Below are 14,715 nucleotides of genomic sequence, written 5' to 3' on the forward strand. Positions count from 1 at the left end.
TTGATTTTTAATCAAGTTGAAGCTCGTGACATTGAACAACATTTGTTATAAGAATTGTTTCTTATATATTAAATGATAAATGTTGCTTTAATTAGCCTTTTATATGATAAAATGGTTAATTAAATGTTGGCAATAGCAAAAACTAAGTCAAATCATTTGCCATTCATTGTATATCCAAGATATACATAATATATATATATCAATTTAATTTTTTATTTTATCTTTTTTAAAATTACGAGCATTATATCTTTTAGACAAAGAGTGCCCTTCTTACAAAGGTGATTTTTGATGCATTACAAGTTACTGTGCTGTTTGCTGTTGAATTTCTATCTTTTCTACTGTCATATCAGGGTTCATTGCCGTTGCCTCTTGAATTGCTTCTGCCAAAGCTCGATCATGATCAATCGGATCGCCATCTGATTGTATCGTAATTTTTTGTTCTACACGAGTTTCTACAACTCCATCTCTTTCAGTTTTATACTGAAAATGCAATCACGTATGCACTTAACAGATACTAACAATTAAAAATTAAAAAATTTCGAATCTTACCGTTATCGTTTCAACAGTGCGAGTTTTACTGGATATTGTCTGAGAACTAACTATTTCCCCGGTTGCACTGTACATACCATCTTCACTTTCAACAGCTACCTTTCTAGTTTCAGTTGCTACTAGTGGAACTGTGGTAGTTGTTGTTACATTATTTTCTGGCTCTCCTTTGTAAACATGCGTTTCTGTTTCAACAACACCAGCTGGATCACCCTGAATTAAATTTATAAAATGATATTTCTGTCTCTTTCTCTCTCTCTCTATCTCTTCTCAGAAAGAAGAGTTCAAAAATATATCTAATGCAAAAATAATATACTGAACAGTTATATTGCAGTATATTACTGTACAATTATATTAATATATTACAAGTATAAATACATTAAATAATACAAAGAACCAAAGCATTATTAAAGTATAGAATTTATGTTACTTTTATTGATTAATGGTTAATACCTTAAAACCAGTGCCTTCGAAATAATGAGTAGATTAGGTTTTTTATTATGATTTTATGAATATCATTTTTATGTTCCCATGAATATCAACAAATGAGTATCAGTGTAAAATGGATATTGATTAAAAGTATATGATATATCTATGTATAATCTAAATAATATATAATCTATATGAAAAAATTGGCGTTAATAGTTTACTAATTATTCTAAGAATTTTTATCCATTATAAGACATATTTCTTGTACAGTAAACATATTTAAGCATGTACCTTTGTGAAGATTCATCCTCAGAACTAAATTTTCTAAATTCTCAAAAAATTTTGTTTCTAAAAGAATATAACTTTTTAGTAATTTTCAATCCTAAAAATTTACCTGATAATATTGGTTGTAGAAAGCCTGTTGATCATCTTCAAGGTCAATTGGAGTACCTGAATCATCACTGCTTGAACTGGATGTACTGAGCCTTCGTGAGAACAGCTACACCATGCAATGTGTTAACCAAGCCGGCAAAATTAATTACAAAAATAAAAAAATAATTAAATAAAAAATAGCACTGGTTAAACTTTATTAGTCAACCAATATCCTGAATGAATTAAGTATTATTGATATACTAAACTTATGATCCCTTTGTTTAAACATATGATACCGTGATATGCTTACTAAATGTGCATGATTCTTATTTATCAATATGTATATTACACAAAAAATGAATATTATACACTTAAAATTAAGTATATGTTATAAAAACTAAAAAGCTTCATGATATTACCCGAATTTCCGTAAATATTAAAGAAAATTATTTAAATATATATGTGCAATGACCATATTACTAACATGGAACATATTCTAAATGATTTAATGTTAGGATCAATCAAAACACGGTATGTGATTATTATCACTTACATAAATGCTTACATGCTTCATCCATTAGTGGTGAGCTTGATATATTTAGCATTTTAAGCTGTTAATGAATCATTACCTGTTCACCAGAAAGTACATGACTTGTTGTTCGAACTTCTTGAGTTACCACTCTCTGTTCTTGTCTTGTTGCACTGGTTGCTGTTGTATGCGCTACAGTTTTTTCCTCTACCTAATATAAAAAAAATATAAAAAAATAATTCTAGCTTTATAGAAAAAAATATGATGAAATATATATAAAAGAGTTAAAAATATTTGCATACAACATATGAACAAGTAGAGTAAAATTGCAATCAAATAAGCAGGTCATCTAAAACTTTTTAAGAACGTGAATAATAACATTACAAACCTGACTGGTTTTCTGATTTTTTTCAAGATCTTCATGCATTGTAGCAGTGCGTGTAGTAACAGCTGTTGCTGTCATGTATGGGGCCCTACCATCATCTGATGCCTCTGCCTAAATACAACTACAAGGTAACTAATGTCTTATAATAAAGCAGCAATATGTATGTACATATAAAATTATAGTAAATAGAGGAATATTAATAAGTTACATATTTATATATTTTTTCAAGATAATAAAAAATTTCTTTGTTCAAAAATCACATTTGCTACTTATATTAATGACATATATTTCTTACATGCAGTATTTAAATAATTAATATCTAAGAATCATATAACAATGTCTACAGTCTATCTATATCATAAGACTACTCACAATATACCATAATATATCATTCAATAAATATCATTCAAACAGTTCAATAAGCTGGGATAAATAGAAATTTAATCAAGGAATATGGATACTATAAATTGTTTTAAAATCATAAGAAGAAGCTAAATAAAAAGTACTAAAAAAAAAGAGAAAAAATGAAAATATCTAATTTTTTGACAATATCTTTTCCTTTACTTTATGTATCTTAATATCATGGATAGTTTTAAAAGTTTCATCACCTTATTAATTTGTGTAGAAACAGTTACTTGGCCTGTGCCTCCAGGTGTAAGATCTTCTACTTTTTCTTCTATGTTTTGTGTCACACCTTCTTGATCCTTCACTACAGATTGTTTAGTTGTGGTTTTCACTATTGTTGGGGTAGTGCTTGAAGTTAAAATTTTCTTCGTTTTTGAAGAAAATGGTTTTATTACATCCCGTATATCCTTTAAAATAGTATAGTATAATGTAGAACTAGAAGAGTCAAAGGACGAAGATGACACAGAAGAATCTGTGTCAGAAAAGTAAATAGGACAATTCTTGAATCAAAAATCAAGTATGGAAGAGACGAAAAATACCTCAGAGTTGCCACAATTACAAAGAAATCGAAATTTCTCCAATTAGAAGATCGTTTACTTAAACTTTTGTATGAAAGAAACAGAGTTGTATCTGAAGTTCGCAATTAGCGACTACTAACTACTGCAGGTGAGGAAGATTTGGCTTTAATTATGTGCCTGATGAAGAGAAAAAAGTACTAAGTAGTATTAACAGAAAAAGGAAAATCCAAAGAATCTGGAACTCCTCTTTCAGATCTCCTAGTCTCAATTATGTGGAATCTATAGAATTGAGTGAACAGTAAATACCAAACATTAATAAGAACGCACCAGTAATGTTTATTGGACATTATGTCTGTTGCACACTAATAAGAAAGTGCTAATTACCAACCAAGTATGGTGTTTATTAATACTTTAAATTTTATGAAGGAACTTTGACATTTTATTACCTCCAGATGTAGTTGAAAGTAGATGTTATTCATACCAAGAATGATAAACCATTAGATCAAAATAAACTCAAATTAGAAAATCAATAGGGATATTACAACTAAAATTGATAAACTTGTAAATCAAGAAATTAGGGGCGTAAAAAGAAATTCATTGAAGATGAGATATATAATATAGTTCTAATACTCAATCAACATTTAGTGAAAACACATACTAATAAAGGAAGGACAAATTTTAGGGAAAAATGGAGCAGCAATACAATGTGGCAAATTAAATACTCTAAATTGTTTATGCAAATATCATACAGTGCAAATAGAACCTATAGTGAAACTTCATTCATCTGAACCCATTAAAGGGAACCAACAGTTCACATAATTGGATTATTCATTATAACATTTCAAAATTTCATTTATTGGAACAAAATTCTAGGTAATGTCCAATGAACACATTGAATACTAGGTAAATTTTGTATGTTTTGTTTAAAGCGCCAAAATACTATGACATACTTTATTAAAAAATAAAATTATTTAAATACTTTATGATGTATTTAATACTTTGTGTATCAGTTGCGTATCAGATAATCTTTATAGCATTCAACATTACTTATCTTACATTATTTTACATTTATTATTAATAGAACACTACGTTAATTATCTACAATTAATTATCTAGACTACTTCTGAGTGCTACTCCAATTATATAAACATCTATAACAATTCATAAATAGTGAAAATAATCAATAAAAAAGAATCCTATTATTCCTATTATATGAAGTTTATCCCCCAACGTGTTCAGATAAATGAAATTCCACTGTACTTACCTTTATTTTGTCTTTCTTTTCTTTATCTATCTTTTCTGATGTTTCCTTGTCTTTCTTTTCTAACGATTCCCTATCTTTTTTTTCTAGCATTTCCTTATCTCTTTTTTCTGGCGTTTCCTTGCCTTTCTTTTCTGACATTTCCTTGCTTTTCTTTTCTGGCGTTTCACTGTCTTTCTTTTCAAACATATCCTTGTCTTTCTTTTCTAACTGTTCCTTATCTTTCTTTTCAGACATATCCTTGTCTTTCTTTTCTGACATTTCCTTGTCTTTCTTTTCTGAAATTTCCTTGTCTTTCTTTTCTAACATTTCCTTTTCTTTTTTTTTCAATTCCTTTTTACTGAGTGGCTTTATTTCATTGTTGTCAAGAGTAGCACTTTTTTCTAGCATTTCCTTATCTTTCTTTTTTAAATCTCTCTTAGTGAGTGACTTTAATTCATCAATAAAAGCGCTTCTTTCTGGTGTTTCCTTTTCTTTCTTTTTCAATTCTTTTTTACTAGGTGACTTTATTTCGTTCTTATCACTTTTTTCTAATGTTTCCTTATCTTTCTTTTTCGATTCTTTTTTATTGGGTGACTTCACGTCGTTGTTATCAATAATAGCACTTTCATTTATTAAATCAGAATTGTTGAGATCATTGTGATTTTCCTTTTCGCTTTCGTTTTTCTTATCCTTCTTCTTCTTAAATAGACCACCGGGCGGTAGGACCGCAATTCCTCCGACCGGTTTCTATAAGTAAATTTATAGTCACACATCGCTTCATGCAATAAGCACGATTCAGTTCTATCGCTATGCTATTATAAACTACGTGTTTCACATTCTCTTAGCGTATATTTCATGCTGGATAACTAATTACGGTCTGCGCTCTCAAAAAAATATCAGTTGTTAATTTTTTTAGATGAATATACTTTCCTGAAGAATTTACTTGTATCTATGGTACATTTCTTTGCTTGAATGTTTCTTGACATAAATCATTATATAAAGTGATCGTTATGTGCATGCTAACATAAGCATTAGCGCAGTTTAATAGCTTATTAAAATATTTGCGCCTGCGTATGCTCATGTGATGTATGATAAAAGAAATTTTAAAAGATTTGAGAAATTCAACTTTGAGGCGATGGCCGTATAATGTTTGCAAAAAATAAATAAAAGATAGCAACATGCACCGAAAAAAAAGGAAAACACCAAATGGTCACATACATTAATATAGATAAAAGTATGTTGGTTAATGCATGACAGTATGTTCCAGGTGAAATTCTATACCTTTTTGCCACGATCTGCATCATATTCTCCTTCCAGACTACTGGTACTGCTAGCTGATGTTGTTCCAGCACTTGTTTTGCGTGAGAGCTACCGGTGTTAGTTAGGTGTCAGTTAGTTTTTATGGTTGAAGCACTAGGATGTGAATATTGAATTCAAATTTGTGAAATTAAATTATTACATACAAATGCCATGTGTTCAATTTCCGATAATAATTGTAAGATAAAACTTTATAAAATCTACACATTTCTAAGTTTCTTGCATAAAAGTATTTCAAGTCCATATGAATATATACAAGTTAATTAACCAAATATTATGTAGAATGGATAGAAACGATATTAAGTTTGGCTTTCCCATTAAGTTTTTAACTTAACATGTGCAATTTTTAATTCAAGTTAATTAACTTGCATGTGCATTATTCAACTTGTTTTGATAATTTTGGAGTAAACGTATTAGATATCTAATGCATTCAACTATCTCTAATACATGGCACACAAAAACTTATCAACATGCCATGTCTACAGATATTATCCGTTTGACTTAAAAACAATAGTGCATAATGATTAATTCCAACTTTTTATGAAATATGTTATCTCTTGCTTATACGTGAACCAATTGATGTTCTACAATTTCTCCGTTGTGTAATGTAATTAGGATTTCAATAATACTTAAAAAGAATGATTATATATGATAACAATAAAGGTAATTAATTACTTGAACTTATTATTATACAATAAACTCTTTAGAAAAAAGCTTTGTTTGAAAGCGTAGACCGCAGAAATATTGCCTTTAAAAGAATTTCTCATGGAATAATTTTCAATTTGCATGACGATTCCATGCATCCTCTACTAACTATTACTATGTTTGATATATTTAAATGTATTCTTTTTTACCTTTTCTTTCTGTTTTTTTATTGGACTAGGCCGTTGATCTATATGCTCCATGTCAGGAATCATTTCAGGTTCATAGCTCATTGTATGCCTCTTACTTGGTTCTGAACCATAAGATTCAACTTGTTTAGGACCCCCTAACGCTGTATAATGCACACATACCTTTCAAAATCTTAAAGTGATAACTTTGCGACAAAAGTGTCAAAACGGCACTGGCTGCATATTGCGTCTAAAGTTAATAAGTATCAGAAGTCTTTTTACCATCCATACTACGAGATGTAGGACGACGACCACTTAAAGATCTTTCGAATTGTGGAGGTTGTCTATCAATGGGAGTCTTCTTTGTCTCGTAGTGAGTTCTTCCTGAATATCGGAAACGAGAACCCAGATGTGGTATCAAACCGACTTTCTTTACAGGCTCAGGACTCATGAGCCTAAAAAATGTGTATATTACTTTATCTTATACTTTATCTTTATTCATATATTTTATGCTACTTAAAATCATTATTAAATAATTATTCACCTGAAGAAAGTATGGTGTTCTACACATACTTTCCATAACTTTTTCGCAGCTCTATGGTTAGCTAATTTGAAACCAATCGTCGATTCAAATTGCTCAAATTCACCCGGCCTAATCTTTATGTAAAAGTTATGCCTTTTGTACGAGATTTTTAGTATCTTTGGCCAAGCAAACCTATTGATTCTTAATCGATCCCTATAGACGAGAAGACCCGATGAACATACACCTAACATTATATCCACGCCCTCAGAATCTTTAGCAGGATGAAGATCAACTCCATACATCGCTAACTTTTTTGCATTTTCGAGATAATGGAGTTCTGCTTCCGCGGGTGTTTGACCTCTAAAAATTAGTCAAATTTTCTTTATTATTAATTCTACTATCATTTGGATAAATGGCTAATCATTAAACGAGACTAACTTATGCGTTTTATGAAGGTCCATTACTTTCTCCACTAACTCTGGAGTCTGATTAGGGGCAAATTTGAAATCCTTTAAATATGTACGGCCATGCTCGTCTGGGTCGTAATCTCCGACTTCTGATTGAACTAAATATGAACCTAGAAGAGCGTGAGTTACAAACGAACACGGCAAACGGCCTGTGATAATATCGTTTCTAATTTGAAGGCATAGCTGATAACGAGTTATGTCTTCTTGTAATTGGGCTGGGTCCGGAGGATAAAACTTCACCTCGAAATTAAATTTCCATGGTTCGTCTGCAGAGATAAAACCAACATAAATTGCTTCCAACAATGATATCACATAATATACGAGGAAAAAGAAAGAGAAAAGAAGACTACGTACTTTTCACAAATTTCGCGATTCTTTTATCCAGATCTAACCAGTTTCGCAAATCGTGTCTGTCCTCGTAAATAAGGCCAAAATAATCCTTCTCCATCAAATTCATACTCTGACATATCATGTCAAGTAATTCTTGGCCTTTCGCCTTCCTCTGGAACAAAATCAATTTCTCATACGGTTTTCGTCAACGTCGAGGAAACTCATTCTCCTGGAAGGATGAAAGAAAAATTTGATAGCTTACATCTATGTGGAAGTCTTTCACGGTTCCATCTAGCAAAGTGATTCTCGCAAGAGCTGTTTTGCCTTTGCTCACTGGACTTTTGGTCGGCGAGTTTGTTCCAGTCCCATTTTCTGCCGTTACCTCTGGTTGACTACCAGCGGACTTCTGTTCCTCCGGCATATTTCAATCCTGTGCTAAGAAGATTTGCGCGTGTTAATCCATGTTATATAGCAGGTTCCTTACTTTGCTACCAACGACGCATGGATTAATCCTCTAAATAGATCTGCTTTCTTAATCGTCAACTACATCGAAGAAATAATATTGCGTGTTGGTTCAGTGTATTCGAGTATAGATCCCGTCTAGACCAGAGGGTGCCATGTAGAGAAATAATCAATATTTGCCGGAGCTCTTCGAGTTACACATACCCCGGTCTATAAAACACCCCAACTCTTATCTCGTTAACTATAAGGAAAATATCAGGAAAAAAGAAATAACATTAAAGACAACGAAGTATGTACTTTGAAATTATTTACTACTTTATACAAGTGTACAATTTGAATGAGATCTTCCGCAATAAAAACTCATTTCTTTCTTGTAACGATCTGAACGTTTGCTCGTTTTATCATCCAATGCATATACGCAACATGCTCGCTTCTATCTTCGAGGTCTCCAGACAGTAAGAGGAAAACATTGTAGATAGAATGTACTGTTACATCGAGTACCTAGATCCCAACGGCGCGAGTTTCTACAACGTCTAGGATCCGCCAATATCGGCATACGCCAAAGAAAGATACTACTAGACAAATGATTTCGTAAAAAGTTTGAGAACAAGTTGCAGTTACGTGCAACAGAGACACGTGTGCGCATTTGTCACAGGTCGTTCGCCTTCTGAGTGAAACAGATAGAAGGTAATACACGTCCACGCAAGATATCTCGATACAAAGCCAATAAACCGGCGATATTTATAACACCAAGCCTACCAAAATACACAAGCCAGGTATTGTTAGACGTGATAAAGTTGCTATAAAAATATCGCGTCTGTTCAACAATCAACCGAAGAGAACGTGTTTCGAGCGTAGAATCGATGGTAAAGGGTTTCGAATAAAAAAGCATCGAGCGTAAAAATCCTTCGAAATCCAGAATTGATCTTTTCCAAGTAAAACGTAGCCATGAAAATAATGTGCAGCATGACCCTGACCGACACGGTCTGCTGAGACCATATACATAGTATTCAAATCGACGAGCACAGGTCTGTAGCTCTGAGCATAGTCCCTTATGCAATGCCGGAGAGCAAATAGTAATTCAACCTCAATTGCATGGAATCAGAGACATACTAGGACGCCGTTCGTCGTTGCAAATACCATTAGTGCAGCCTTGCTGCAAGAGAACGAGTGAAAAAATGCACTCGCAGTGATTCCCCGAAGTTTTCGCGATAGTTTGAGGAGCCGAGAGCGTCCCATGAGTCACGCACGAGCAAATACACAAAGGGAGAGACCCGCGTGCATTATCATTAAAACGGAAATCACGGTTTAACGTTCAATTCTGTCCGAATATCTCGTTACACAGACACGCAACCATCGATCCCAACAAAAGAGTAATTACATAAATCTGAACTCTGTCGCGTTGTTGCGTAACGTTACAACTGAACAGCGAGCAAAAAAAAAAAAAAAAAAGAAATGAAAAGAAGAAAGAGCAAACTCCTTTGGCAACTATACTCTGACATAAAATAGAAGAAACTTCCTGCATCACAGACTTTATTAGACAAATGATAAAATTAGTCGTGTGGTACAGAGACAGGTGCGATGCATTGAATATCTATGATTCAACGGTATTCAACTTTTAAATACAACACGTAGAGATCACAGAAATCGTGCTGGAATTCATAGAAATAGAGATACGTGGCGGTGCAAGTTCGACAAGTCTGATGTCGTCATCGCTGGAAGCAGACGTCCTTTACAGTACTCTTTACTCTTTACTGCACGATGAAGTAATATCTCGGTTAACAGGCACAATGACGTGTTCACCAATATTATACATATATACGTATACATATACACTCTAATAAGATCGACCAGGTTAAAGCCTTGACTAAGTGAATCAACGATATTCCAGAAATGCTAGGTAAGAGACGTGGTTTTCAATCGTCTGCGCAGGCCACGTTCCAGGCCGCGATAGATACCAAAGAAACATTGGAAACTTAAAACGGACAGCATAGATTCACGAGACACGTAGAAGAAACCGGTCGATCGTCTCGTTTTGCTAACGGGTCAGCTGAAAGTTTAAAGGCCTGTTGAATGGAGCGAGCCGGTTTGAAAGAATTCAGTTTTTTCGTCGACGTCGCGAAGAGATGCTTTCAAGAAACGCGTGGGTTTCATTTGGCCGTGTGTGTCAAAGAGTTTTATTGTAAACGAGGGTCGCGTGATCCACGACACACGCCCACGACTATCGTGTACACACGTTCGGTGAGACCGAGTGGACAACCGTCTCATCCTCCATAAGCATTAAAGAGCTATCGTCTTTAATGAATGAATTCATACCTCTCGAGATACGGCGGCGCAGAATTACTTTCGAGGCGCGTTGCTCCACCTTGATAAAAATAGATGAGATCGAAGTTCTGACCGGTTGCACGGAATTATTTATTTCATCTGCGAGACTAAAATTTACTAAAGTTTGCGCAAATTCCTAAATGATGCGGTAATGGAAGAAAATACGAGACAGAAAGTTAGTATATCTGATTGAAAAAATCAATTACTATTCAAACGACAAGTAAACATGCAAAAACTTTTCTATGAAATTAGAGTCAAGAAATAGCTTTTTAATCTTCGCGACCTTCACCTTTACCTATAGATGTTCGCAGCCTTGTCACTATTTTACTAGCCACTACTTTGCTATTTCATTAAATCACCAGTTTGTTTAAATTTGCCTTTGCAAATTGTTCTTTGCACTTTTGCTCTAAACTTCTCATGTATTTATTTGTTGAAGTTTCTTTACGATCGAAGATACTTAAATGCTGAAACTTCCAAAATTCTCCGTTGAATTGCACTAATGAAATAAAAATTCAAACTCCTCTCGGAAACGAGTAGTCTATAGCTAAGATCGTAAGGTTAATGAAACATACGAGAAATGAAAGGATACCCATATGCATTGTATCATAATTCCCAATTAACGAAACTTTAACGGAAGGCAATACATCGTTTTAGTAATTTAACTATCAAGGTGTACCACATGGAATATCGAGGCACGCAGTTAACGAATCGACGAAACCATACCGCAAACTGTACTCGCGGAAGAGCACGAAGCGCAGAGGATGTCATTAGAAAACACGTCAGCTTTGCATATGCATGCACCACAGGGTTTATTAACCCAATGGTGGTGGTACTTCGTAACTGTACGTGAATGAATACACGGTGCTCCAACTCGAGCACAAGTGGACCCGATCGTTTCAAATGCCGGCATTTAAATCCCTTGTGTCGACGTCGACTTCTACCTAATACGAGTTTCCGGTTCGCGTGTGAGACATTGTGTCCTCGACGAATCGATAAAAATGCACGTGGTTCTTCCAGAGACACGAGAGGCGAGTATCAACCTCCGTTAGGGGATGTTTGATCGATCGACGTTTCAACGAGCGATATTTAAATCATACGAATCTCTGATTATCTCTATCATGACAAATCGCTTGGTTCCTGTAAATTTATATTCTAATCTTAATGCCCTGATAAAATTCAGAAGTTTATGATAAAAGGCGTTGAGTTGATCATTGCGACTTGAGAGTAGCTCGTTTGTCAGCTCACAATTTTCCGGCCGGTGAGTGGTAACAAACGACTGCTGAAGTATGGCCAAACTTATGGCTACTAACCATGCAACTGATACGACTAGAAAGAGAAAAAGGAACTCTGCTTGTCCTCCTGCCAACCACCTGATCTCCCAGGAGGTAAAAAAATTCGATGCGTTACGAAAATGCACCACTTGTTACTACACTGTGAATATTTTAAGCTGCTCTTAATACACAAACATATAGATATAAAATATCTAACGTGAAACAAATCTCTGCTCAGGTACCAGCTCGTTCATTTTGTTCATAAAAATGTAAATTTACATAAACGTTCGCACTTTATTACCCTTCGTCAGCTGCGATTCTCTTCCAAGAAAGTTTTTAGGAAGATTTTTTACGACGTCTCTAAGAAATTTAGATCTCAACCAGAAAGCAGACCTGCTGCTCGCCTCAGGAGAATCTGACGTCGAGGGAGATTAACGAGTAGAACGAATCTCTCGCGCGTGAAAATTATGGTGAAGGGGAAGAAAGAATCAGAGCTCGTTTTCGCGAGAAACGATGGAGTGACGGTGACTTTTCATAGTGATAGAGACAGGCGCAGATTTAACCGTAGAGTCGATTCGTTCGCGAGGGTGCGTACACAATTTAAGAGAATTTTTATCGGTGTCGTGCAGACGCGTCCCGCTTCACCGATCGAAAACAACGGGGTTCCCCGTGCGTTTATCTCCCTTTCTCGTTCAACCCTTTCTTTCATCGCGTTCGCAGCGGCATTCATCGTAGGTCTTCCTCTGTCGCGAGTTTCAATAGTAGGAATTGCAGGGGTGAGAAGACAAGAGCAGGGGAAACAGACACAGAGGGCGAGGAAGATTCTTTGATGCGTGAAATTAAAGGTCTGAAAGCTGTAAAAACGTCGTCGAAAATTTTACCAACCAGGATATACCGATTCTTCTCTCCTTCTCTCGTTCGTTCAAATCAGACTTACGAATTTTACCCTACGCTGTTTTCCGCTGGTTGCAAGTAGATTTATTCAGTCGAAGGAGCAAGCAAACGCCTCGCCTCGTAATTTCAACTGGCGAAATTAACCAGCAATTACGTTCTCGAGCTAAAGAATAAGCGACCTCGTGTGCGTTAGATTGGAGAATGAGTGAAAGGTTCGAACTTTAATTAAACACCGCGCTACGACTCCCTCGTGTATTTTTACACGAGGATTCGTTCACAAGTGTTCAAAGAGGAGTCTGTTACGTGTGCGTAGAATTAAAAGCTCGAGAGCTCGTTCACGACGAAAACGTGTAATACAGCCTCGATCGCGTGTTACACACCATGCCGTATGAGTCATCTTTAATTTTGATCACTATACAATTTTAGAAGAATTTCAAGAACGTTAGTACAGATATTATATATGTCAGTATGCCACTTATGTTCCAGTATGTGTAAAGAACAACCAGTTTTTACTGAATTCGTTGAATTTTCACGACGACAATAAAATTTCTTTGTACAAACGTAAACGCAATCATAAACGAGCAGTCTTTCCGTTTTGTTTTCTGGGTTCACAGTGATTTGGTGCCAACAATGGCAATGGCCTTTTTTTACGGCCACTTTTTCCTCGCGTAAACTGAGATAATTGGCCGTGTCCTACCATAACGCTACGATGCTGTTACTCTGCATCGTTATTGCGCTCTGCTTTTTCATGGTTAAATCGTTCCCTGTTCCCAGTGCGCGCCTTCACTCGCGGAATATTTATTCCAAGTTATCCGTTAGTGAAAAGTTTTCCGATCTGAAAATCTCTCACGACCCTAATTCCATGCCCTTTCTTCGTGGAAACACAGAAGTGTTCCATTCTTGCAAAACTGTGCACATCTCGCGTGCTAGAAATTTTTCAGCTTTAGTAAAATTCGACATACATACGTGTAATAATCTTATCGTAACATCTACTTAAATTATACATGTGAGTCTTCAGGAAGCTAATCCAATCGACCCCATTCAATTTTTCTAATCAATTTTAATCAATTTCTATTAATTTCTTAATTTAATTAGATTTCTAGAGCCAGCTTTTTGTTTCATATCATATTGTAAAGTTAGAAAAGTACGATAATCTATACGCAAGATACGACGAGGCAAAAGCTATTCTAAATTGCTTATTAAATTGCTTAAATTCTTATAACTTAGACTGATCTAAAGGCTTTAGATATTGTAAGTAAGGTTGCTCGAATGCAAACCATTCCAACTCGACTATCTGAACTCGTATGGTCATAAACTTGAAGTCAACTTATTGAATTCACCGAGCATCTTCAATTCAAGTAACTTGACTAACTGAACGAGGCTTTGCGTGCCACGGGGATTCGCCGAAGAGAAAATATTCTCAACGATTAGATGCGCCAAGCGGCCATGACGGAAATAGAAAAAGCGAAAGAAAGAAAGCACGTATCTCGTTGATTATTACATGCGCGATTTAATCAGGCGATACAAGCGTTGGTAAAACGTATGGTAGATATATTCTGTGAACATGGTGTAACCCATAAAATGCCCGATAGAATATATATATATACAGGGTGGTTTGTAACTGGTGGTACAAGCGGAAAGGGGGTGATTCTACGCGAAAAAAGAAGTCGAAAATATAGAACAAAAATTTTTCGTTTGAGGCTTTGTTTTCGAGAAAATCGACTTTGAATTTTTGCTCGGTACGCGTGCACTTTATCGCGTCTCTTTATAACGGATCTCACTGTAGATCGTTGTCTCGATGGAAAAATTAAAAAAAAAAATTAAAAAAAATTTTTATTCTATATTTTCGACTTCTTTTTTCGCATAGAA

The 14,715-nt window shown here is 34.8% G+C and overlaps 1 protein-coding gene across 11 annotated transcripts in view; it reads right to left on the reverse strand.

The window, feature by feature from the left end:
- Positions 1-222: 222 nt before the first annotated feature.
- The window catches only part of LOC100742441 (protein 4.1 homolog), a 19,095-nt gene continuing 4,602 nt past the window's right edge, over positions 223-14,715 (reverse strand). For 2 of the 11 annotated variants that reach the window (XM_012389754.3, XM_012389752.3), the window contains exons 2-15: positions 8,157-8,324; positions 7,919-8,066; positions 7,536-7,830; positions 7,119-7,457; positions 6,857-7,029; positions 6,599-6,738; positions 5,709-5,795; positions 4,449-5,174; positions 2,870-3,073; positions 2,265-2,372; positions 1,977-2,087; positions 1,370-1,474; positions 550-759; positions 223-480 (exon numbers count right to left, since the gene is read on the reverse strand). In XM_012389754.3, the coding sequence (XP_012245177.1) occupies positions 301-480; positions 550-759; positions 1,370-1,474; positions 1,977-2,087; positions 2,265-2,372; positions 2,870-3,073; positions 4,449-5,174; positions 5,709-5,795; positions 6,599-6,738; positions 6,857-7,029; positions 7,119-7,457; positions 7,536-7,830; positions 7,919-8,066; positions 8,157-8,315 (2,985 nt within the window). In that variant the 5' untranslated portion in view covers positions 8,316-8,324 and the 3' untranslated portion in view covers positions 223-300. Of the gene's footprint in view, positions 481-549; positions 760-1,369; positions 1,475-1,976; positions 2,088-2,264; positions 2,373-2,869; positions 3,074-4,448; positions 5,175-5,708; positions 5,796-6,598; positions 6,739-6,856; positions 7,030-7,118; positions 7,458-7,535; positions 7,831-7,918; positions 8,067-8,156; positions 8,330-14,715 lie in introns of all 11 variants that reach the window. The other 9 variants (XM_012389753.3, XM_012389751.3, XM_033322688.1 and 6 more) reach the window with 8 other exon arrangements.

The sequence above is a fragment of the Bombus impatiens genome, unplaced genomic scaffold (genome assembly GCF_000188095.3).
Source record: "Bombus impatiens unplaced genomic scaffold, BIMP_2.2 scf_0664, whole genome shotgun sequence".
Classification (NCBI taxonomy): Eukaryota; Metazoa; Arthropoda; class Insecta; order Hymenoptera; family Apidae; genus Bombus; species Bombus impatiens.